Here is a 26,856-nt window from a genome sequence, read left to right as displayed (position 1 = left end):
CTAACCTACCTTTAGTTTCTGGAAAAGTATTTGGATTATTATTATTTTTTAAGAACAGAATCATCAAATATTTCTCATTGCAATCACTAACTGTCAAAGTCAAACTTCATAAAGAGGTTATCATCAATGAAATATTTAAAACTTTAAAAATTCATATCTCGTAAAGTAGATGTTTCCTCACAAAATGAATACCATTCCATTTCTGATTTTTTTGTGATATAATAGTAATCTTGTTTTATCAAAAATCTTGCCAATGGATTCTAAACTCCAGCCAAATTAAATATTGTTTTTTTTTTTAATTTAATTTATTTAGTGGCACGGGATGCAAGTCCATAGGCCGTATTGGTTTTAGCTGTTAGTGTTGTTATTATCAAACAAACACTACACAATATTATTATTTTGAGGTTAAGAAATAGAAAGATAACCACTATATTTATGTACTAGTACCACTTTTGATTTAACAGTATCTAAAATATTTAAAAAAGTTTAATCTCACGAGCTCTGAAGAATTTTCACACTAAAGTATATACCTAGATAAAGACTTTCGCAACATGAGTGACCGCCAGAACAAATTCCTTGATATTTCGACGATTGGATTTACATTTATCGTTGGTTATATAAGCATTAAACTCTATAGAAAGTTGCTACGGAAGAAAGCAAAAGATTCTTTTAAAAATTTGATAGTTGAAATGGCGGAAGATGAGTACAGTTGTTGGGATATTGTAACAAAACTGCTGGAGTAAGTTTGAATACTATAATATATTTAAATTAGCCACATCCAGCTAAATAACTTTTATATGATTAAAACGCGTGTTATTGTAAATCACAGCAGTCCGTAATCTGGAACTGTCTCTAAATGTTGAGTTAACTAAAATAATATAAATGTAACTTTTATGCCAAATTAATGTAAAAACACAGTAACAGTAATACACATTTTAATCAAGTTGCTTAAAGACACGCATTAAATAATGATGATTTCAAATTTTATTAATTGATATTTGTATAAAAGATCTTTTGCTTATGTAGAAATGTATGTTTATATCATCTATATAAATCATTATTTTAAATTATTTTTTTATAGGAAATGTAAACAACACAATGCCTTAGGGTTTGATTGTGAATGGGTGACTAAGGGAAGTAAGAGACAACCTGTATCTCTTCTTCAACTTTCTACACTGGACGGATATTGTGGACTGTTCAGACTTTGTAAAATGAAACGTATACCTGAAGCTTTGAAGGTTAGTAAGTTTGTAAATCTCTAGTTTTATTTAATTTTTATACAGGAATGGTACACTTTGTAGACTATTCTAACTCATTATTGTTACACATTAAGATCAAGTTGTTGGCAGATCTATTTGTAAGAATGGAAGAAAGAAAAATCATTTATTTTTAGGTTAAAATGACGCAAATGTCAAAGTTTTTACCACCATTATTGGAAAGGTTGAGCTCTAACAAGAACAAGAGGCAGGAAACTCATTGCCACTCCTTTTAATCTATATTTTAGTTTCAGCTTGTTATATTATGGTGTATTTAAAGTGATGCATCAAAATAACTCAAATATTTGACTTGTTAAACAAGTAAGGTAAAAAGAAAAAGATTATTGGTATTTTATCATTAAAAAAGTCAGAAGAGTAATAAGTGGAGTAGATGAATCAATTTGCATTCACTGCATGATAGTCTTCATTTAAATGTACTGCAGACATTTAGCTCCTGTTACCGCAATATCTGGAGTGTTGCAAGTAAAAGTTACAATGTAATATAATATGATAATTCCTTGCAGAATAACCACTTATGCCACTTTTATTATTGTATTATTTACATGTCTGTAGAGTGTGAAGTTACTCTTGAATTACATTTTAAACATGATGTAGCCAATGTTATATTCTACTTTTTAGGCATTATTACAAGATGAAAATATATTCAAATTGGGTGTAGTGCCTGCAGATGATGCAAAATATTTAGCAAATGATTATGGAGTTTGTGTGAAGTCTACACTGGATATTCGACACTTCGTGGAGTTGTGTGGTTACATACCCAGTGGCCTAGCAACACTATCAGATTCATTGCTTGGTGTTACTTTGGATAAAGATTGGAGGGTAAGTTCGAAGAGGAGTATGATAAGTTTTTACATTAGTCAAGTGTACAACATGTGACAGCTGTGAAAACATGAAAAAAAAAATGAAATTGACTGTTAACCTCTAGTGTGCATTAGTTTTAAGTTTCAAATTGTTAAGGAATTATTCACACACACACACCACTGTTTAACTAAGACTGTTTGATGACCTCACATGTACTCTATTTATATCAGGTGTATAATATGTCTGGACATATCAATGTTCTGGCATTCATTCTTCTTCAAACTGACAGTGTGTTTTATTTAAAATTTAATTTATAACCAATAATAAATTTATTTGATTTGCTTTTACTTATTTTGGACGCAGCCTCTCTGACAATGCCTTTTTAAAACTGACTAAATATTTATGACAGAGTTTGGAAAAAAGTGACAGCCGGAGTCACATAGTGTTCTGTAACATCAAATTCTAAATATTAAAAAAAAATAAGAGAGGGTGCTATAATAAAATGTAAATTTGGCATTTGCCATCTTGGTGTTTTTTTGTTTTTATTGTAACAGCAGCAATGTGTGATTGCGGCTAATTTACAATATTCAGTGTTTATAAGATACACCCTGCTAACTGCTAAGAGACTGGTGGATTGACAAACATTGCAGTAATTATGTGATGTTTTTTCCTACCCTTTTTTTGTGAAACATATTCTAACAATTATTAAACATGTCTGAATCGCAACAATCTTAAAATAATAATATAATTGTTGCTGTCACGAGATATACTTTAATAATTAATGTTGAATATGTTTTTTAATGCATGTTAATATTGCAGATTCGTTGTAGTGATTGGTCTGCTGAATATCTTACACAACGTCAAGTAATGTATGCCGCAACTGATGCTCATGTTGCAATCAAGATTTTCGATAAATTAATCAATAAATTATATTACACCGGAGGCCCTCTCTATTGGTTAAGAATTTATAAGTTTGATGGTTTCGTCCGTGACATGTGTTGGAAGTATACTGATGTCTCTTATAAGGCCAAGACAAAAACAAAAAACAAAGAATTGGGGTGAGTTAAAGTTCACAGTATTGTTACGAATGTCACATCAATGTCAAAAGCTTGTTTTTGTAACCAAGTTGTTTACAATTCTCTTTACTACCTGCATTGTTCGAGAACATTCGAGAATAATCCTTACAGCTATATACTATAAATGAAGGCGCATTATTATACGCGCGTAATTCAGTAACTGAGACATACAGTTAACATTCAGGACGATAGTCGATACCTATATATAAACAGGCGATACAAGTACTAGTAAACGAGTTTTTGGTGTATCTTAGCGATTCAGTTTAGGTACCTAAACTGAACTGCATCGGAATTGAAACGCTAATTAAAAGTTGATGGTAAGCCTTCTGGTCTTCTGTGGGTCCATCGGCAATGAACCTGAATTCTAATCATAGATTGAACATCTAGGACCACTGTTTCCATTACTCTCATCCACATCAGCCCCAAAATATTTTTAATTAAACTACTTTTATTCATACCTTCTCACAAATAAATGTGTTGTTATTTGTATTTAGTATGGTTGAACCACACCCAAGTTTAAAAAAAAAATTATACAGTATGAAAACAGCTTATATGAAATAAATGTAGGTACATACTTGTTAGCATATTAGCTGACGATATACCAAAAATTAACGAAATCCGTGCAGTGGTTTTGTCAAAAAGTAGGCTTTTCATTTTGAACAAATTTAAACGTCCTGTAAGATTTGGGTGACTGGGTCAATGATTCAATGAACTTGAATATTTCAATATCATAAGGCGTTGCCGCTTTGCCTTTGAATTGCGCCGCCCGCGGCCGTCAAAGAGATACACAAGCCGGCGGTGTCTCTTTGACTGCGGCGCTATTCAAAGGCAAGGTCGTCGTCCGGCGTAGGGAAGGACATCTTCTATCGATAATTAGCTTTCTTTAAAGGGAGTTGTAATCGATAAATAATAAGCTGTTTAAGTCTATTTTGAAATTGTTCTGTGATAATTATGAAGTAGTTTAGAGATAATGATCGTGAAAAGGGAAGAACTAAACAATAACAGACAGCACACAAGGTGGGAAGATGAAATAAAATTGAAAGCAGGACCTAACTGGAAAAGAGTTGCCCAAACCAGAAAAGAGTGGAAATCGTTGTCGTCGGCCTTTGCCAATCGGCACGCCGAACTAAGAGACATTTTATAGTTTATACTTTATAGCTCAAGATTATTGGTTATTCATATGTTAAATGTTTTTTTAATTCGGAATAAAATGGCTTTATTATTATTAAACAATAACAATTTATTACTTTTATGTAATTTGAAAGCAACCTATCAAAAATCATACCAACTTACTTTTTTTTTTATGAAAAATAAGGGACGAGGCGAGCAGGACGCACAGCTGATAGTTATGGATACGCCCTGTACATTACATTGCAGTGTCGTTCAGGATTCTTGAAATACCAAAAATTTTGAGTGGCTATAATTGCGCTCGTCACCTTGAGACATAAGATGTTAAGTCTCATTTGCCCACTAATTTCCCTTCAGACCGAAACACAGTAATGCTAACACATTACTGCTTCACGGCAGAAATAGACGCCGTTGTGGTATCCACAATCTAGCCGGCATCCTGTGCAAAGGTGTTCTTCCACTTGTTCGCTGCTCAGGAAATCACTCAGAAAACAGTGGTTTCGTAAGTATTGAACTTACAAAAGTAAACTATTTTTTTACAAAGCTTATCCACTCATTAATTTAATAATTGTTTAAAACGTTAAAACAATCGAATAACACAAAACTTCTAGTTTTTAATGCCTTGTTTAGATTGTTGGTTAGTAATTGTAAATAAAGTATCGATAAACTAGAATTGTGGGGTATGCCCTATTTACGCCTTTACTTATTTTCGCCATTTTATTTAAGTATTTGTAATTTGTTATTCATTTTAACGCGAGCTTTCGGAATGAGTGTCCAAGCGAGTGCTTTACGCAGCCCGCGGTTGTGTCAAGTTTTTGTTGAAAAAGTTGAAGTTGTATTTATTAATTTAACTTTCTTAAAGTTCAAGTGAAATGTTTCAATCCATTTTCATTTCTTCGCTAATAATAATGTTATTGTTAAGAGCTTGTTTACGAGAAGAAGAAGTAATAGCCAATTCGCCGCCGTGAGCTACATTGTGGCTCCTCGGGGTCAAAGTACGTAGTCTAAACAGACTGTTTTCTTTTTCTAATTCAATTTTAATAATTAGTTTCTTTGAAATTTTCTTTTTTATAATTTAGAGATTTTAATTTAATTATAAATTTTACTATACTTCTGTGGACCAGTATGACTTGTATTTTCATTTATTTCATATAAGCTGTTTCCTTACTGTATAAGAAAATCACACTAGGTAATCAATCTATTGAAAAATATTGTAATTGTGACTATTTAGACAAGAAATTATCGTATTCCGTATTATATTATCAAGCATTAATTAATAGATGTTGTTATAGTAATTGTAAGTTATAACTACATGTTCGAACAATTTAGTTACTATTAAAATGAAATATGGCTCCATTTTAATTCTAGGACAGGAACAAAACTAAAGGACCCAAATGATAAATTAGTTTTTAAAAAAAAACAGTGCTCTACATCAATAGCTAAGCCCCTGTACCATAATTGCTACTTGGAAGCTCCCGATGGAGAGCTGCTTTGCACTTTGGAGGACAAAAAAGCAATGTGGTAAGTCGTGTTTCTAGTTATATAAGTGAAATACTTATAATGTATATACCATTTTGAAGTATGGCGGAGTAAAGCCATTGATTGATGGCTCTTTTAAAATATATTTTTGAAGTGAAATTTCTTTATCGGTGTATAAGAGATATTTTATAGCAATGTCGTCACGATTTTCGGTTACGCGCCATGTTGTTTTTTTTTATCAAAGTTCAGTATAGTGACGTAATGAATAATATAATAGTTTAAAGGGGATAAAATAAAAAAACTTATTCAAATTCAAGTGAATTTATGGTAAATGTGATAGTCATTATATATGTCAATTGATAAATCCAATAACATACCCTTTCGTCCCCCTCCCCCCGGACGCTTCCCTCGTAATCGCGTACCAGGCGGTGCCATGCGCCGACCCAAAGTCCCAACGGTCCGGCGCGGGCGCGGGCAGTTTGAATCAGGACCCGCGCTACGTCACACGTTGTAGTGTTACCCCGAGGTACGCCACTCAACCTCTCGTAATTGCAGTGCTTTGTAATTATTTAATTAGTGTTAGAGTTTATTGATTTAACAACCCTCTCTAATAAGTTGGGATATAATATAATCAGTATTGTCTCATGTTTCTTTTGTTTTAATGATTGCCTCCGTATAATTTGATGTTAACCTCACTTTTTGGCTGAAAGTCTCAGTAAATGTATATAAATTTTCTTAAGCCTTTATATCTACCCAATTTCTGTAAAGTTGTAAATAGTAGAAAAATGATATGTCATATAGAAGTTTCACTTCTTTCCGTTGTCAAATAATATATAATGTACAAGTACAGAAGTCTCACTCTGCAAAATCAATTAAAGAAATACGGACTCTTGTGGGCATACAATAAGGTGTAATTCAGATCGCACAGCTCTACCTACATTTTTATTTACCTAAAAATTGCCTCTCTATCGCGTACCTACCTAGTACAAGGTCATCTTTTAAAAATTGATTAGTTTTTTTCTATAATATAAATAGGTATGTAATCGTAATTTTAAATCAATAATATTCTTTCGTTGTCAAACCTTCATCAGTTGCAGATGTATGCGATGGAACACCACGACATAGTCAAACCTACTTACTGTATAGGAAATAAATAGGTAGCTATCATGAATAGTAATTTCATTACAATAATAATCACTTTAAATTAGATTGTTTCAGGGTCTTTAGGAACCTTAAAATTTTTAATATGTCCTTAACATGCTTGCCTTTTTTTATCTCTCTCCATTTTTAAAAGTCGGCTGGACCGGTGAAGTTGGTGAACAAAACTCGCGCGTGCGTCACTGATCGCTCTTGAGTCCTTACTGGCTCGTCTACTGTGTAGAGGCCGTCGCACGTACTTACGATTTCGATACCTACACACAATTTTTATTTTACTTATTTTTTAATATTAGTTATAAATAGCAATGATGTAATCTTTTATTAGGTATGTGCTGAAAGAATTAGCTGATGTGATAAAGGAGTCACCTCTGACAGTGCGGCTCCGGTTTGAGCCGTCAGGACGGTCCGTAGGAGACGTGGGCAGATACTACCAGGCGGTGAAAGAGAACAAGTGCGTGGTGTGTGGCGAGAGCAACTTCTACACTCGGAAGAATGTCGTGCCCAAGGAGTACAGAAAACATTTTCCCGGTGAGTTTACTTCAGATACTCCTGGGGAACTATATATCTACTTTGACTCATAATTTTGTTTTAAGGCAATGGTTGTGGTTTTCCGACGTTATATACCTTCGCCCCTTGGTGAGATGTCGTGAGATTTTTCAAATTGCATATTTTAACTAATCATTAACCGAAAACCTAATTTGCTTAATTTAAGATTTTATGTATGGGAAATAGGAGGAAAAACGAGCGTACGGGTCACCTGGTGTTAAGTGATCACCGCCGCCCAAATTCTCTTGCAACACCAAAGGAATCACAGGTACGTTGCCGGCCTTTAAGGAAGGTGTACGCGCTTTTATTGAAGGAAGCCATGCCGTATCGTCCCGGAAACACCGCACAAGCAAGCTCATTCCACAGCTTTGTGGTATGTGAAAGAAAGTTCCTTGAAAACTGAACTGTGGAGAAGGTCTGCGTTGCACGCGGTCGATTGGATCGAGCTGATACTGGGGTGCACCAGACCAGGGATGACAGCAATACTCTATATTATGTGGCCGGACCTGTGCTTTGTAGAGCGCGAGAATGTGGACCGGCTTGAAGTATTGCCGTGCTCTATTTATAACGCCCAGTTTCTTCGAAGAGAATTTGGCTTTGCCCTCCAGATGACTACGGAATTGGCAATTGCTCGAGATTTCGAGACCCAGTATTCCGAAACTAGGCTAAGCTTTAAGGAAGTGTTGTTGAAGAGCGGTGGTACGATAAATGGGGTTTTTTGTAGTGGTAAACGCTTAAACTTGAGTCGTCTGGGGGTTAAATTGGATAAGGTTCAATTTACTCCATCCCGCGACCGGCACTAATCGACAATTTTCCGAGAGAGACCTGCATCGCCCGTGTATACGGCAAAATTGTTATGATTTCGTTTTCGTGAAAATTAAAGACTTTACCAGTGGGAGGCTCCTATGTACAAGATGTCGGCTAGATTACCACATTGGCGCCTGTGTGTTAATATTACTGTATTTCGGTCTGAAGCGCGCCGTAGCTAGTGCAATTACTGGGCAAATGAGACTTAACATCTTATGTCTCGAGGTGACGAGCGCAATTGTAGTGACGCTCAGAATTTTTTCAAGAATCCTGAGCGGCGCTTCATTTGACTGGGCAAGGCGTATCAATAACCATTAATAACCAGCTGAACGTCTCGTCCCTTATTGTCATAAAAAATAATAGTTAATATGTAATTTTATTACTATATTGCATCTAATTAAAATAAGACCGGACAAGGTAGAGAGCCTCTCCAGATAAATCCGGACGTATGGTAACCCTACTTTAGCTGCCAACGTGTGCCAATTTATAAGTTCCGTCCCTTGCTCCCCTAGTCACGTATTTTCCACTGGGTCAATCGAGTGTTTCCAAGCAACTTCCACAAACTTCGCAGAATTAATGAAAGAGCACTCGTCGCACGACGTGCTGCTGCTCTGCCTGGTGTGTCACCAGCGCAGTAACATGTATGACCAGGCCGTGCGTCAGCGACTCAGCAGGATGTGCGACGCGCCGCTTACTGCCAGCGACTACACCCAGTACAACGAGGATGCGGACTGCAAGTATGGCATCGCCGCATCTGGTTGGTGGCGCTCGACACTAGCTGTTCTAATAATTTTGACAGAAAAAACCTCTTGTTACATTTTTTATATAAGAGGTGGCAAACGCGCAAGCGGCTCACCAGTTGGGGAGTGGTGAGGCAACCTGCCATGGACAACCGCAACATCGGGTTGCAAGAGATGCGTTGTCGGCCTTTAAGGTGGGAGTATGCTCTTTTCTTGAAGGTCCCTAAGTCGCATCGGCGCGGGAAAACAGCAGCCTGTAATTGATTTCACGAAGTGGCTGTGCGAGGCAAAAAATTTCTTGCAAAACGCGTGGTTGCGGAATACCTGACGTCAACGTGATGCTGGTGGTATTAGCATAACCACACTATTCGAAGTTTATGTTTGTTGAAAATTATTTTCAACTTCTTAGTTTAGTATACTGTAAATGAGTGTTTTTTTTATTTTTAGTCTTTCCCCCTTAATCATAATGGTCCGCTAACTTTTAAACAGCCGCTTAGGAGTGTTTTTTCTCTTTCTGACTTAGGTCAATAGAAGAAGACAGAGTGGGAATTAGCAATGCTTTAAGTTAGCAGACTATTATGAATAAGGGGGTTTTTCTTTAGCTGTTATTAATTTTTACTTTTTTAGTCTTAAAACGATGACATTGCCGTAGTACCTGTCTTGCACCAAGCTGCATAACATAAACCGCGATAGTTACAGTTGAAATTTTCATAGATGATGTTGCCGCTATAACTACAGATAATTAAGGCAGCTTATTATTAATGTATGGGACATTAAACGTGTTTTTTTTGTTCAATACTGATAACGACAACAAGTGGGCACTTAATATATTCACAGAATATTTAGTTATATATATTAATCCAGTGAACTCCTAGTTCATACTTCATGGAGTGCAGTTTAGTCCAACTTGAGAGATAGGAGTTTTTATTGCGGTTTGGGACCCATATTTATTTTTATATCCAATATTTCTTTTGTATGGACATATTTTCTATGTGAGAATTTTTTAACGCACAGTTTGACAATTCTGCTGTGAAACAATTTCATTATAACAACAGGGAGCATATTTAACGAAATAATTCTTAATGTTATAAAATATTATTCACAAATTCATAGAAAACAGTATTTTATTTATTATGCACAGAACAACGTCTGTAGGGGCAGCTAGTTCACTATTGTTTTTTTGTTGTTTTTATAGAAAATGGTACGAAATCCGTCGTGTTTCGCTAGTTTTACTCGCTTTTCGGAACCTTTCGCCGGCCAAGTGGTTATTCACCAACTTCTTCTTTTAAGGAGGAGGTTATCAATTCTAACTTAACGTCCCTGAAGGCGAAGACTAGAATTCTCCACCTTTCTCGCGAGTTGGCGCGATAAGAGACGAGACGAGCAGGACGTTCAGCTGATGTTAATTGATGCGCCCAGCCCATTACAATACAGTGCCGCTCAGGATTCTTGAAAAACCCCAAAAATTTTGAGCGGCTCTACAATTGCGCACGTCACCTTGAGACATATTACGATGTTAAGTCTCATTTGCCCAGTAATTTCACTAGCTACGGCGCCCTTCAGACCGAAACAGTAATTTCTACATATTACTGCTTCACGGCAGAAATAGGCTCTGTTGTGGTACCCATAATCTAGCCGGCATCCTGTGCAAAGGAGCCTCCTACTGGACTCTTCCGTTCTATGCTTAGTAATTATGTAAATTGTGCCATATATTTAGTATCACATTTGTTCTAGAAAGATACGTTCAGCGGCGCGCGCGCTTCTATACCAATCGCAGAAGCATGTTCTCCCTGAGGACAGACGAAGAGAGTTGGAAGAAAAACTTCTCGCGCATTATCCTCAGCACAGCCACATCACAAAAGAATTGCTAGAAGAGGCTGTTCAAATATCTGTACTGTGAGTATGTCAGCCATTGTTTTGTAACTTTAAAAAAATCTGAATAAAGTTTTCAAACAAATAAATTCAATCCAAAACAAAAAATTTATAATATTATACTATCCATGTAAGTATAAATTATTTTTTCTTATTCCACCTTCTAGTGGTGGTGGTACCAGCACCATAAATTTTCATACTCAATAAAATAAAAAAACAATTTGAAAAATTTCCCTGAGCATCTTCTTTTAAGTTAGTAACATGGGTATCTTCAAAATGTACACCCAACGAAAACGCCGTCAACGCTTCGTGGCTTCGTGAATCATTTGGGGTAGGGGTCATCAAAGAAAGACAAAGATTAACAAAAATGGATTTCAGTGGTTTTTTGATGAGAATAATAGGACTAACGAGCGAAAGGGTTACCCCACGGCAAGCGATCAATGTCGCCCATACTGTTAATCAACACCAGAGAAATCAAGCGGCGTGGTTAGCCTTTTAAATAGGTAGACGCGCTTTTCTAAAAATACCCATGTCGTATCCTCCTGGAAACACCGCCAAGGAAACTCATTCCATAGTTAGTTGCGCGTAAAAGAACGTACATTGAAAATCAGCCCGTATCAGCATACTTGGCGTCGATATATCGAGCGACATTCAGTTCCGTGGACACTTGGAAGAGAATGCCAAACTGGCCTCTAAAATGCTTGGTGTACTCAGTAAGGCGAGACAGTACTTCACTAAAAGCCACCACCTGCAACTTTATAAGGCGCAAATTCGGCCTCACATGGAGTACTGTTCTCACCTCTGGGCGGGCGCTTCTCAGTACTAGGTTCTTCCATTTGACCGCATACAACGAAGAGCGGTTCGAATCATCGACGATCAAGTCATATCCGATCGGCTTGATTCTATGGCGTAGAGATGTGGGGTCTCTCTGAATCTTCTATCGCATTTATCAATGGGATTGCTCAGAAGAGCTGTTCGGGTTGATTCCAGCGACCAAATGCAAAATAGCGCGTTTTGCAAGAAGTTACTAGCCGCGCACAGTCACCTTGTGGAATCAGCTCTCAGCTGCTGTTATCCCGAATAGTTACGACTTAGGGACCTTCAAGATAAGAGCATACTCCCACCTTAAAGGCCGGCGACGCATCTCTTGACACCTATTGTTGCGGATGTCCATGGGCGGTTGTCTCACATCCTGTGAGACTCTTGCCCGTTTGAAAAACCAGGAACACCACACATCCAGATGGTGAGGTGCGCTGCGATAGTGGGATCAAACAGCAGACATCTGATCTAACTTAGTATGGATACAATACATAGGTTGGTAACGTTTTGCAAACAGCGTAGAAAACCCGGAGTATGAGGCGCACGGGAGTAAGGTGGTAGAGTACTTCATGCAGCACGAGGGTCTGCTGAAGCTGGAGGAGTTGTGGAGGGAGCACTTCCTCAGTTGTATGCGGCCCCGGTACTTGCCACAGCTGTGGTCTATCAAACACAACGAAGACAGGTTTTCATTATTTACTTATTACTTCTTAACTCGCTCAAGTAAACTGTTCTGTGTTCTGTTTTTTTAAGGTGTAAATGTTGATTTAATAATATATTTGCGTAAAACTGCCACCAAATTATTACAAATACAATACATATAAACTATTAACATTATATGAATAAAAGAAAAAATAACAATAGGAATGTTCAAAAAAACAATCAAAAAGATATATTAATTCTATAAAATCATGGTAGGATTATTTTAACAATTTAGAATGATAACAAACGAGGATTCGCAAAAAGGAAATTTCTCAGCAAAACATGTGTTTGTAATAAATATTACCATTTCTCGTTCAATTTCAACTTTTATATTTTTTTAATGGGAATAGGTGATGGGACGAGCAAGACGTTCACCTACAAGTAAGTGATACACAGTACCCATTACAGTGCTCAGGATTCTTGAATTCTAGATTGAAGATAAATGGATATAAGATGTTAAGTCTCATCAGGATAGTAATACCACTAGCTACGGCGCCCTTGAAAACTGAGTAATGCTTGCACATTGTATAATAATATGTGGTTCGAAGGTTGTAAAACTATGTATGCGCATGCTTTGGGCTTGTGACAATTAAAGTTAGTTAATTGTACCACGTGATGGCGGATCGGTTTTGTGCTAAGAAGGGGGGAATTAAACACAAGCAAATATAAGGAATGATCTACTTAGTAATTCTCTGTTATCCTCCATCGGCGGTGTGGACTGTATTTTATACACTGCATACAATTATTGTAGTAGTATTTAAAACTCATATTAGCGGTGTCTTGTTCAGGCATTATCTATAAATAAATTTAAATGTTTAAAAAAAATTGCTCTCTCGTAAATCCTATTAATCCAAAGCTGAATCTAAGTGATCGGACAGCCTGGGACTAGATTATGATTATTTTATAGAGATAGAAATGACTGTACAATATTGTATATTTTTATTGAAAAGAGCGCAAAAAAAGAATGCTGGGAGAGTTTCTTGCGCCGCTTCTTCTCTCTCAGAGCGCCATTTGTTTCCGAAGCGGTAGTAGTATCTGGTATATTAGAAGTGACATCAAAATGAATTCTTAAGGAATCAATTTTGAGAAAATGAATGCCTTTTTTATGCCTTGCGCGAGCGGTGGTTCTCTGGCCAGCCCTCCACTAGAGCGTCGGAGAGGTCGAGTAGGGACGGATAAGGCTTAGGTGAGAAAGGGATGGATCAAGGATATATAGAGGGAATAAAGTTATGGCGCCATTGTGAAAAAAATACCACCCTGCACTTGTAATAATAATAAATGCAAAAGATTAATTTTTGAAATCCATACGTCAAATTTTTTGGCATTAGTGAATCAAACTATTTTAATTGTTGGTGACACTAGGGGCAGGCTCCTTTGCACAGGATGCCGGCTAGATTATGGGTACCACAACGGCGGCTATTTATGTGTAAGCATTATTGTGTTTCGGAGAATTTTTGGGTTATTCAAGAATCCTGAGCGGCACTGTATTGTAATGGGCAGAGCGTATCAATTACCATCAGCTGAACGTCCTCCTCGTCTCCTCGCTTATTTTCATAATAAAGGAACTCCAGATCTAAAACTGCTGTCGGGGATCAGTCAGTAAATGACACTGTTACAGTTATTTTACTCTTATGTTTATACAATGATGCATATTAAAAAAGGAGAGCGCATTTTATATATTTTTTTTGTCGGGTGTTTTAATCTTACTCTAGGCTATCTGTTTAAACCTTTAAAGAGTTTATTTCTCACAAAGAACAAAAGTTCACTTACATGAGAATAATGACTCTAAATAAATATAATAGAAAACATAACGAAGATTAAAACGCTTCCATACATTCCTGGGCCCAGGTGATAACAAGATGAAAGTAGCACCATTTAAAAGATAACATTTAAATAATCCATAACCGAAAATTTTGCAAGATTTGTCAATCTAGGAGCTGAGTAATCAAAGATATAAAAATGAGGTTATGTCTTAAACTATGAGTTGACAGCTCATCTATTCTAGGTTTATTAAATGCCTAGCTGCTGAGGATTTATCACATACTTATATTAGATGGGTAGCAACCTTGTTTTTTTTAGATAAAAAATACTTACCTCCGTATAACTATCTGCAACGACATTTTTTGCATTATTATATAAGACAACAATTGGTAATTAGATATAATATAGTAAGTATAAATAGATAGTTTTATTTGCTCAGATAAGAATAATATATACTCATTAGCTCACACATGAACTGTAAAACAGACTGCTAGAGACAACTTTTCTTGGAATTCAATTGGGTAGGTAGTTAACAAGTCGGTAACTCAACGAATACAAAAAGAAACGAAGTGACAATGACGAAGAAACGAAAATATGATCTGTCAGACTGTCATTGTCAAAGTGAAGTTAGCGTTGAGGAACAAGGATTTCACTAGTATCGATTTTTTATATAAATCGATTTATTGATAGTAAAATAATTGCTCAGTTCTGTTTTATACTGAGAAAATAATATATTTTATTCATAATGTTATGGTCATTCGAACACAACCTATGCGCCTAACTAATATTATTGAAATAAAACAACTGCATCTTAAGTTATTTTAATCGATTAAATATTCATTCGATTACATTTTAATCGATTTTCTTTATTTTAATGTTTTTTCGGTTTGTAGATTGCTAAATGAGCTAGTTTTTTGTATTTTACATCAGAAAAATATACCCTTTTTTTTAAAGTATATTTCAACTTGTTAACCATCAGGCCCAAAAATCCCGTTCTCCTTTATAGTTACGGTGACTTGAAGCAATAATAAATTTAAAACAATCTATGTTGTAAGGTAACAATCTATCTATTGTGTTTGACAGTGCTTTTTTAATTTAGTTTAAAATTTTGGGCTTATCCAAAAATCTTAATTTTACTGTGACTGTTATATAATGTCTCCTCAATGTAGAAAACCAAAACCGTCTAAACTTTTAAAAAACTACTGAATTGGATCTGATTTCTCGCTTACAAACAATCACCCGACAGGTTTTGCCGTATATAATATTAGTTATTAGGTATCTTTACCATGCAACCTATCTACTTAGAAATTAATGTAATGTATGTTCATACTAGTTGAGCTGTCTTTGCTCCCTGTATTATATGTAAATAATTAAGAAACATTTGTAACTTGTAATACTATTATTAATTATTGTAATGTTTGGGCAATAAAGTAATTATTATTATTATTTTCCCCTTTATTTAAGGTCGCTTAGAACAACAAGGTTATCAGCGACCACAAACACAATTACAACAATTATATCAATCTAAAAACTATTCAAAATTTAAGGAATCGTAGAACATTACAATACATATCAGGATCACTTAATATTAGGTATCTATCACTACTAAGGTTAAACAGTTGTCGTTCAGAAATGAACCAAAATTGGAATACTGAAACTTCTAAATTGCACTATTTCAGGCGAGATGTTTTTAATGGTGAAACCAAATACATTTTAAAACTTAATAGGAAAGAAAAATGTATATTAACACGTCTGAGAACAGGCCATACTAATGCATCTCATGTACATTCTATCATGAAAAGAAATCCTAAAAAAAATTGAATTAGGCGTTACTTTGCGGAAATCCATAATTATACAAATGATTTAAGTTTTCTTTAGTGTTAATTCCGCCAATATTTGTTTTCAAAACAATTCGACACGTGTTTCGCCTCTACACGAGGCATCCTCAGGACGTGTTGTCTCGCCAAAATCTCGAAAAGAGTCTCGTGCCAGATTTTTCCTAAGTCTTGTCTTAGATGTAGCTTACCACTTACAGTCAAACATGTTTTGTTCGAATGTGCTGGTTATTATTAGTATTATCTGGTAAATGTATAATATAGATTATGTTACTTTCTTATTTTGTTTGCAGAATGCGTGTGCGCTTAGCAGAGGGGAGGTTGTCAGAGGAAGATATGAAATTAATTGGAATGAGACCTTAATATAATATGAATAGTATTATAATATATATATGCTGCGAAATTAACTAGGCGTCGATTGCATTGTTCAACCGAGGAAACAAACAACAGTGGAGTTATTATGTACGCATTTTACTAAGAGAGGGGAAACCCTGCCCATTACAATGATGTGCCGCTCAGGATTATTAAAAAACCCAAAAATTCTGAGGGGCACTACTACTGCGTTCGTCACTTTGAGACACAAGTCTCATTTGTCCAGTAATTTCAATAGCTACGGCGCCCTTCACACGGAAACACAGTAATGCTTACACATGACTGCTTCACGGCAGAAATAGGCGCCGTTGTGGTACTCATAATCTTGACGGCATCCTGTGCAAAGGAGCCTCCAACTGGTTACAAGACCCTTGCTATTACATTTACACAATACAACAAAGACCCATACAGGAATAGAGAATTCCTAAAACATGTACTTGCGATGCCATATCATCAGTAATGCCACATTCTTATATAAATGTTAAAACCACACTTCAGTCTTTTACTTGACATGTTATAGAATAAATTACTCATGAATCAAACAGATCCCAAAGTGATAAAATATTGTAACTTTGTATGATCTCGTCTAAACCGTTGATCCAAGCTGTAGCCAACATCGGAGCTACTCGGCTATGTTTGCTGATCTGAGCAAAGAGAGAGTGCCTGCTTGAAAAACTTGCAACTCATACAGTTCTAAGTAGAGAACATTGTTACAACATTGAAAATTATGAATAATATTTATATACTTTTATAGTTTTAACAAACATTTGAACAGCTTTAATCCACAAATCTAAACGATTCCGGTCTTGTGGGAATTTAGATTCCCATTGCAAAACTGAAGTGACAAAGTGCAGGGCGCGTAGCTCGACGGACAGATGGCCGTTGGGTCAGTAAAGTCCTCGAATGGCGACCACGTACCGAAAGACGCAGTGGTGGTAGGCTCCCACAAGATGGACCAATGATCTGGTCAAGATCGCCGGAATACTTTTGATGAGGGCAGCGCAGGACCGATTGTCATGGAGATCTTTCGGGTAGGCCTTTGTCTAGTTGTGGACGTCTTCCGCCTGATGATGATGATGAGAGTAAATAATTATACAAAGCATGGTCACCGTGCCGGCGCACTTACGATTACGCGCTAATCGCAGGACGCAAGAATAAGAAGCAGAAGGCGTAAACGCAGACCTGTCGGCGCTTGCGATTATCTAAATAAACGGTGCGGTTATGTATGCACACTCCACCTATTTACAGAGAAATTGGTTCAATAACATATATCACGTGCCAGAAGAAATTTTTAAAAAAGAGAAGGGGAGTCTATGGGTAGAGTGGGCTTGGAGGTGGTGAGAACTAGTCTTCAATAGGAACTAAAGGGGGTGACAATCCATATGAATAGGATTCAAGCCATACAGATGGATCCACACTTGAGTCATGCACCAAAGAACTACAAGAGCCTTTTTTTAATTTGTTTCCAAATCATTGTAGATGGAGTATGAGACTCTGGCAAAAATTAATCCAACCTTGTTTTTTCTTTTTGGCAAATAATTAGTAGCCTGGCAGTAGCTGTTTTTTAGGCTGCACTCCTCATACCCTGGAGTTTTTTGCCAACTATTTACGTGATAGAAATCAGTACGTAGACTGTAACGGATATTATTCAGAGCCCTATGCCACAAACTCAGGTGTCAGTCAGGGTAGTAATTTAGAGCCATTACTATATATTTTGATGATAAATGATCTACCCCAAGTAGTTACCAAGTCAACACCATTGATATTCGCAGATGATTTAAAATTAGTTTACAAAATTGAAAACCAAAACTATGAGCCACTTCAACAGGATATAAACAACGTTCTAAAGTGGAGCATAGAAAATAATTTTAACACAAGTAAGTGTTCAATATTATCATTTAGCAGATCACATATTCCACATCATCATCCATATCATATGGGAGGAAACTTACTTAAAAGGGTGACTGAGGTCAGAGAGTTAGGAGTGTGTTTTACAGCTGACTTGAACTTTAAGACCCATATTATTGATATTTGCAAGAAAGCATATCGTAACTTAGGTTTAATGTTACGGCTAGCAAACCAATTTACAAATATCGGGGCTTTGAGAGCATTGTACGATGCACTGGTTAGAAGCCACTTGGAATGTAATTCTGCAATCTGGTCTCCCCATGAGGCTAAATATAAATTTATGCTTGAACGTATACAGAATAAGTTCTTTAGGTTCATGTATCTCAAGCAGTTTGGCGTATATCCGGGCTACCCATTATTGTATCCTACTTTGTTTCTGTTAGGCATGGTGGGTTATTACAAAATTGAGGTCAGAAGAGAAGTCGCTTTAGCTATGTATTTACTAAAAGTAATTAGAGGTAAGATACACAGTCCTAGGCTCCTGGAGTCTGCTGCTGCTATTGGTGCCTCGTGCACGCACCAACCTTCTGCAGCGCGCACCGCACACGCGTGCCTTGCGGGTGCTCAACGCGATGTCCGAACACTTAGACCTGTTCTCTTGTTCGATGAGTGAACTCACTAGAGCTGCGTTTTGTATAGTTCGTATTCAATTAGAGTAATATTATCTAGTTAATTAAGTTTTTCTTTTACGAAATATGTGTTTCAATGATAGTATTGTTATAACTTTATTTGTTCATTACTTTGTCGCATTAGGTTAAACCTGTAATGATGGATGTAGTGTGGTTATATAAATAAATAAATAAATACAATTAAAGTTAGTCAATGTCGTGTTCCTAGTATATATTTTTCAGCCAATTTTCTATCCTTAGCTGCCTTGGGACATTCTGAATCCCACCAAGGGATTTTTTTTTAATTGGATGGTTTTTTAAAGAAAATTGTTAGTACAAAATATCATGGCCTGTGCTACATCATTTAAATGGGTATACCGTTTCGAGCAGCGTACCGAGAAACAGAAGCCACGTTTTCACCAGTCGAGAACCTGAATCGTCTACGCCGAAACCTCAAGGGGAAAGCTAGAGAAGCAGTTGTGAGCTTACTCATAAGCAACAGCAATCCAGAAGGTATAGTGAAGATACTGGAAACAAGATTTGGCTGACCAGAATCAATAGCAACTTCGGAGATAGACACACTCCGCGCTCTGCCACGCCTGAACGAATCACCCAGAGATATCTGCATCTTCTCAACAAGGGTGACCAACGCCGTCTCTACACTGAAAATCCTGAATTGCATCTTTTATCTGTACAACCCAGAAGTTTCGAAGACACTAATAGAGAAGTTGACACCAACGCTGCGATACAGATTCTACGACTTCGCTGCCTGGCAACCAAAGGAGGATCCAGACTTGCTAAAATTCGAAAAAATTATGAAGAAAGAAGCCGATCTGTGCGCACCTTACGCACAACCAGAGAACACAGCAAGCTATCAAGCGATGAACATACTGAAGCGTCCTCATAGGGTCAATGCAATAATAGAAGTCAAGGAGAAGCCTAAAAATATAGCTTCTTGTCCGGTGTGCCAGCAACTAGGTCACAAGACAGAAACATGTGAACAATTCGAATCAGTTGAAGTCAGCTCAAGATGGGATATAGCGAAAGAACGTCGACTGTGTTTCCGATGCCTACGCTACAAAGGAAGGACTCACCACTGCCAGTCCAGAACATGTGGTATCGACGGCTGCAAATACACGCATCACAAGATGCTACACAGCGACCGAAGGAAGCCGTCAGAGAAGCCAACGGAATCTATCAACTCAGCGTGGACTACATCCAAGCAGTCATATTTGAAGATAATACCAGTACGTGCTTCGGGTCCAGCAGGGACCATAGATACCTACGCACTATTGGATGATGGATCAACAGTCACACTCATCGATGACGAGATAGCAACCACCATAGGAGCTGAGGGACCAATAGACCCCCTCAGGATAGAGTCAATCAATGCTTTGAAGACGTCAGAATTCAATTGAAGAAGAGTGAACTTTACAATACAGGGGCCAAACAATAGAAAAGAAACGTTATGTGCAAGAACAGTTAAGAACCTGAGAGTTTCACCTCAGCGAGTATCAATAGAACAGCTCCAAACCTGCAGTCACCTGCGAAATATAGGGAGACAGCTCACATACGCTAACGCGAAACCTCAAGTTCTGATTGGGCAGGACAACTGGCATCTCCCACTGTCTTCAAAGGTACGAAGAGGAAACGCCGATCAACCAGTAGCATCTCTTACGCCCCTTGGATGGGTCCTACATGGGAATCAGACTCGCACATTAGGACAGAGCAACCACTTCGTATCGCACATCACGGAATCATCAGATGACATAGAGAAGCTGATGAAGGAGTACTTCGCGATGGACGCTCTCTGTATCAACCCTAAGAAACCCAGAACGGACCCAGAAGAGCAAGCCTTACGCATATTAGAAAAACATACAGTCCATAAAGAAGAACAGAAGCGATACGAGACGGCTCTTCTCTGGCGAAGAGAATACATCACGTTGCCAGAAAACTATGAAAATTCGCTTCGTCGGCTCCACAACGCAGAGAAAAGACTGGATCGTGATGAAGATTTGAAGACAAAATATAATGAGCAAATGGATGCACTGATAGAAAAGGCATATGCAGAGCCTGCACCTGTAGAGAAGACGCCGAATAAAACATGGTATCTGCCACATTTCGCCGTCATCAATGCGATGGAACCAGACAAACTGCGGGTGGTCCACGACGCGGCTGCGAAAACAAAAGGAGTGGCCCTCAACGACTTACTGCTCAAGGGTCCCGATCTGCTGCAATCATTACCCGGAGTTGTGATGCGATTTCGTCAACATCCAGTTGCCATGACTGCCGACATGCAGATGAAGCTTAAACCTCAAGACAGAGACGCTCTCCGATATCTCTGGCGGAAGAACAGGAGGAATGACGAGCCACCGGAAGAATACCGCATGACTTCGTTAATATTTGGAGCTTCAAGTTCCCCTTCCACAGCAATTTATGTCAAGAATATCAACGCCAAGAGGTTCGAAAGCAGTCACCCAGAAGCAGTAGCAGCTATTATAGAGAAGCATTACGTCGACGACTATCTCGGTAGCTTCAAAAGCATAGAAGACGCCATTCGCTGCACGAAAGATGTACGCCTTATACATAGTGAAACTAGTTTCGAGCTCAAACAATGGAGATCCAACTCTTCAAGTTTATTAGAAGCTCTTGGTGAAGAAGACTCCGGGCGGAAGTCAGAGCTGTGCAGTGAAGAGAAGTTAGAACGAGTCCTGGGACTTATATGGAAACCAAAGACTGATGAGCTCACATTTAATTTGAACTTCGGGAGAATTCCGTCATCACTCATCAAAGGAAAGACGGCGACTAAGAGGGAAGCCTTGTGGATAGTGATGTCCCTTTTTGATCCACTTGGTTTAGCATCCCCAGTAACAATCAAAGCGAAGCAAATGTTACAAGAAGTGTGGCGTCGAGGTACATCGTGGGATGAAAAACTTCCAGAAGACATCGCCGAACAATGGTTAGAATGGATGAACCATCTCTAGAATCTCAGCGAAGTAACCATACCTAGGTGTTACCTACAATATAGTGACACTACCAATCTTCAACTTCACATATTTACCGATGCAAGCGAGGTGGCATATGCCGCGATCCTTTTCTGGCTAGCGATAGCATCAGACGGCAGCGTGAGCATATCGCTTATCACGGCAAAGGCGAAAGTTGCTCCGCTAAAACTGACGTCAATCCCAAGATTAGAGCTCCAAGCAGCAGTGATGGGAAACGCCTAGCAGAAGCTGTTACAGAGGAACACAAAAGAAAACCAGCCTCAAGGACATTCTGGACCGATAGTAAGACAGTCTTAACCTGGATAAAGACCGGGTCACGCTCCTTCAAGCCTTACGTGGCTCACCGCTTGGCCGCAATAGAAGACAATTCGTCGGTAAATGAATGGCGATGGGTACCAACCAAATTGAATGTAGCAGACGATGCCACCAGAGACGTCCCAACGAGTTTCGACAAAAACCACCGGTGGTATATAGGGCCAGAGTTCCTGTACGGAAACGAAGACACTTGGCCAATTGAAACAGCCGCATCAGTACAGAATTATGTTTAACCCACTGGTGAAGAAAAAATACATCATGTGACGATTCATAGTCAACAACGGCTCAGTGAAGGCTTACCGGACGTAACAAGATTCTCAAATTGGGATAGGTTACGATATACAACAGCGAGAGTTCTACAATTCATCGAGTTGTTTAGAGCAAAATCCGAGAAGGTGAACTATAGACGTCAAAGGAGAAATAAATCTACCGATCCAGATTGGAGACATACCAGAAACGATAGAAACGTACATCCTAAGACACCAGTCAAAGGCAAGAATTTTAAAAATCAATCACTGAAGGCTCTTCCTGTATCTGCAGAACTACTGAAAAGGGCGGAAACATTACTTATGAGGTCGACACAAGAAGATTGCTTCCATGAAGAAATATAAAATTTAAAAGATGAAAAACCAGTCAAGAAAGAGAGTCGCCTTCATCAATTGAGTGTGGAATACACCGAAGGAATCTTGAGACTCAGAAGTCGTATCGGAGTGATGCGACGCGGTCGCACGGCGGTAGAAATGTGCAGAATAACGTCTCGTCAATACAATAATCATATTTACTTTCGAGCGCGTCAACATCACATATCGTAATAGAAAAGTAAGCTCCGTATTGTCTGGATACTAACGATTTTTTTTACCCACCCGTATTTGAGCCCAAGTAGTATGTCCGCTCACGTTTTCAGTATTGTAGCTATTATTATTATTAGTTGTTAATTTTAACATAATCTTATGATTTCAATTGTTTTATATAGATTCCTGTTTGTATTGTATAAATTATAGTTCTTACTTGTTGCTGCATAATAACCATTAGAATTATAATTGTTAAATTTACTTTATACAGCGATAGAAATTACTTTATCGTTCTCTAAAGGTTTTATAGTGTTTATGTAGTAAATATAATTGTTAAATAAAGGTTCAAACCACTATTAAATAAAAATACTAGGAATAATAATAATACCCGTGTACGATAGAGTTACTAATTAGTATATACACCTAAAAATCATGTTATGACCATAAGTACTGTAAATGATGTTTAATTAGATAAATATTATAATTACAATTTATAAATGTAAATAGATAAATAACGTTAACAATAAAACATTGTGAGGTATGCGGGGGGCCCGGTCAGTGTCAGATGCCAGTTATACGGGCACTCAGCACGCAACTGAACACACCCCGAGGTGTGCAAAGTGCCTCGGCAAACACGGCAAGCCGGAGTCCCCTCGACCAGCGCAATGCGCGGAGCCCCCGGCCTGCGTTTTGTGCGGGGAGAAGGGGCACCCCGCGAGCTATCGCGGGTGTCCCAAGGCACCCAAACACAAACGTCACCCAGGGTGCCGCCAGCCGCAAGGCAGAGCAGAGAAGGTGGAGTTCACTCCGACCTTCAAACCTGCGCCGCCTCCTAAGGTAAACGCCTGGGCGAGGTCTCCTCCGGCTGCCAACGCTGCCACAGAGGCCACTCTCGCGGCCTCCGCGCCCCTCCGGCCACCGCTAGCGTCCCGCCCGGTGGCGTCGGTCCCGCGACCGAGGCCACCGGCGCCCGCGTCCGCATCAACAGGCAACCAAGGCGGCAGCGCCATTGCCTTCATGTTTGAGCTGTCAGAGCTTTTCGACATAGACGAAATCACGGCCCTGGCCAGCAGGCTCGTGACTGTCCGGGACGACCCGCCGTCGCTCCTACAAGTTATGGCAGACAACGCCATAATATTCCGAGCCCTCTCCGATATAGGGGGAAAATTTAAAAACATTCGGGATGCCTAATCACGTAAGCGGACGGTTAAACCACATACGCTCCGTATAGCGTATTTTAACGCCCAAGGCCTTAAGCCTCAACTAGACTTGGTGAAGGAGTTCGCTCACGAACATCAATTAGACCTATTCTTAGTGCAAGAGAAATTTCTAAAACAACGTATACGCGATCCGCGTATCGCTTATTATAACTTAATCAGGAATGATCGCACCACCCGTATGGGCGGTACCCTCATTTATTTTAAAAGGTCTCTACACTATACCTATAGATCCTCCGGTCCTCACTAACATCGAGGCCTCTGCCATCCGAGTCAGTATGGCGAATCACCAGCCGATCACTGTTATTTCAGCTTATCTTCCGCCTAACAAACAAATATTAGACACAGATATAGAAGCATTACTCGGCCACGGGGCCGCAGTCATAGTGGGCGGCGATCTTAACGCCAAACACTCCAGCTGGAACAGTAGAGCCACAAATAGAAACGGAATTTTATTAATTTCTCTCACAGACACGCTGAACTTTTCAGTAATAGCACCCGACGAACCAACACGTTATCCGGATAACGTCGCGCACCGACCCGACATACTAGACGTTGCGTTACTTAAAAACTTAACGCTCAATGTAAATTCAATCGAAGTTTTTCACGAATTAGAGTCAGACTACCGGCCCGTCGTCCTAAACCTAGGCCCACCGGTTAACTTTCAACCACCGACGAAAACAGTGATCGACTGGCAACGGCTGGAAAAGGATCTCGAGTCTATCAAGTCCGACGACCTTGACCTTATACCGGACGCCATCGACTCGGTCGATACGGCTCACAGTGCTATCTCTCATGTGACGTCACATATACAGAATAGGATCAAGATCCGCTACCTACAGCGGGTGGTACGGGAACGTATCGCGGAACTCCGCGGCGGGTGTAATAAAACCCACCTCTTATTAAGAGGTGAAGCTAATTATTAAGGAGCTTCACTCCAAGAAGGCCCCGGGGCCCGACACTATAAACAATAGGGTTCTTAAAATCCTACCCTCGACTCTTATTACTTTATTGGTTACCATTTTTAATATTCTATTGTCTAACAGCGCGTTCCCCGAACAATGGAAGGATTCCTTTGTTATCGGTATCCCAAAACCCAATAAAGCTAAACCGAGTAGCTATAGGCCTATTAGCTTAATTAACTCGATCGGGAAACTTTACGAAAGATTAATTCTCGCGCGTCTTAATCATTACATCGCGGAGCTTAACCTGATACCCGACATACAGTTCGGATTCAGAACCGCTCACTCGTGTCCCCAGCAGGCTCACCGACTCGCCGAGTACGTCCTCATACCGCGTCAATTTCACGCTACCACGGCAGCCGTGTTTTTCGATGTCGCGAAGGTCTTCGACAAGGTATGGCACAACGGCTTAGTATTCAAGCTGTATCAACTGGGAGTGCCAGACAGGCTCGTGCGCATCATACGAGCCTACCTTACTGATATCGTGTGGAGGGCACCCTATCCTCACCCAGACCCATCAGGTCTGGCGTGCCACAGGGTTCAGTCCTCTCTCCCACTCTTCTCGCTCTTCGCGACATTCCCAAGTTTCCGAGTGTCCAGCTCGCTCAGTACGCTGACGACACGGCACTCTAGTTTGGCTCGAACCGCTCAACCTTGAGCAAGAACATTAAAGTGCTTCAAGCCGCAGTCGATGAACTAGGCAACTGGTTCAGAAAATGGCGGATTGAAGTGAACCCCACCAAGAGTGCAGCGGTACTCTTCGGTAACGCGAATAGCATCCGCGCTAAAAAACAACCGACAGACGTTATTAAACTGTATGAAACACCCATACCGTGGGTGAAGGATTACAAATACTTAGGAGTCACGTTCAACAGCAATATGAACTTCAAAAAACATATTGATTCGGTATGCAATAGAGCCCGATTTGTCCTCGGTCGCCTTTATCCACTTGTGTGTGGGCGAAGCAAACTTCCGCTCAAACACAAAGTGACGCTGTACAAAACCATCGTACGGCCCATACTGTCATACGCAAGCGTCGTTTTCGCGCACACCCGACCGAGCTACTTACGTCGTTTGCAAGTAGTTCAAAATAAATTCACGCGCATGGCAACCGGAGCCCCGTGGTTCATCCGAAACGTAGACCTTCACCGCGACCTAGAGCTTCCGACGATATCTCAACACTTTAAAGAGATCTTGCGACGCTTCTTTGACAAGGCGCCTAACCATCCCAACATCTTGGTTAGGAAGGCATGTGGGTACACCCCCCTTCACCATAGTCTCAACCCTATAAGACGTCCCAGACACGTCACGGTAGACCCGGATGACGACATCACCATCGCGAACGCGACTTCCACACAAACAGACACGCACACACCGCCTTCGCAGGCGTAGGCGCGGTCAACCCCCGCAAACCACTGGCACTCGTCACTCTGACGATGGCCAGCGGCCTGCACCCTAGATACACCACACATTGCTTTGATACCCGACGAGACGCTAGTCCTCGTCCTGTAATCGTTTCACTACACTCACTCACACACGGACTGACTGACGGACTGACATACACCACTTACACGATCACAAACACACTCCACAAACAGACACAAACACAAACATACATGCACACAAACGTTTACACTACTTACATACATACATAACCAGGAAGACTAATCCAGTGGGGTG

The 26,856-nt window shown here is 39.2% G+C and overlaps 1 protein-coding gene across 5 annotated transcripts; it reads left to right on the top strand.

The window, feature by feature from the left end:
• Nucleotides 1-21: 21 nt before the first annotated feature.
• Nucleotides 22-16,862, top strand: LOC126979410 (exonuclease 3'-5' domain-containing protein 2). Of its 5 annotated transcripts, XM_050828700.1 has the most exons (10): nt 324-739; nt 1,082-1,238; nt 1,896-2,096; nt 2,898-3,136; nt 5,651-5,803; nt 7,245-7,447; nt 8,844-9,009; nt 10,747-10,908; nt 12,221-12,385; nt 16,292-16,862. In XM_050828700.1, exons 1-10 carry the CDS (start codon nt 552-554, stop codon nt 16,359-16,361), a joined length of 1,704 nt encoding a protein of 567 aa, XP_050684657.1. In that variant the 5' UTR covers nt 324-551; the 3' UTR covers nt 16,362-16,862. The 5 variants fall into 5 exon arrangements, 4 of the variants coding, with proteins under 4 accessions (XP_050684660.1, XP_050684659.1, XP_050684658.1 ...); XR_007732816.1 differs by lacking the exon at nt 16,292-16,862 and having other exon boundaries at nt 22-739; nt 8,844-9,029; nt 10,751-10,908; nt 12,221-12,369; XM_050828702.1 differs by lacking the exon at nt 16,292-16,862 and having other exon boundaries at nt 23-739; nt 10,751-10,908; nt 12,221-12,369.
• The last annotated feature ends 9,994 nt before the right edge of the window (nt 16,863-26,856 follow it).

The sequence above is a fragment of the Leptidea sinapis genome, chromosome 3 (assembly GCF_905404315.1).
Source record: "Leptidea sinapis chromosome 3, ilLepSina1.1, whole genome shotgun sequence".
Classification (NCBI taxonomy): Eukaryota; Metazoa; Arthropoda; class Insecta; order Lepidoptera; family Pieridae; genus Leptidea; species Leptidea sinapis.
The sequence above is the reverse complement of the archived record's forward strand: the minus strand, read 5'-3'. Positions and strand labels throughout refer to the sequence as shown.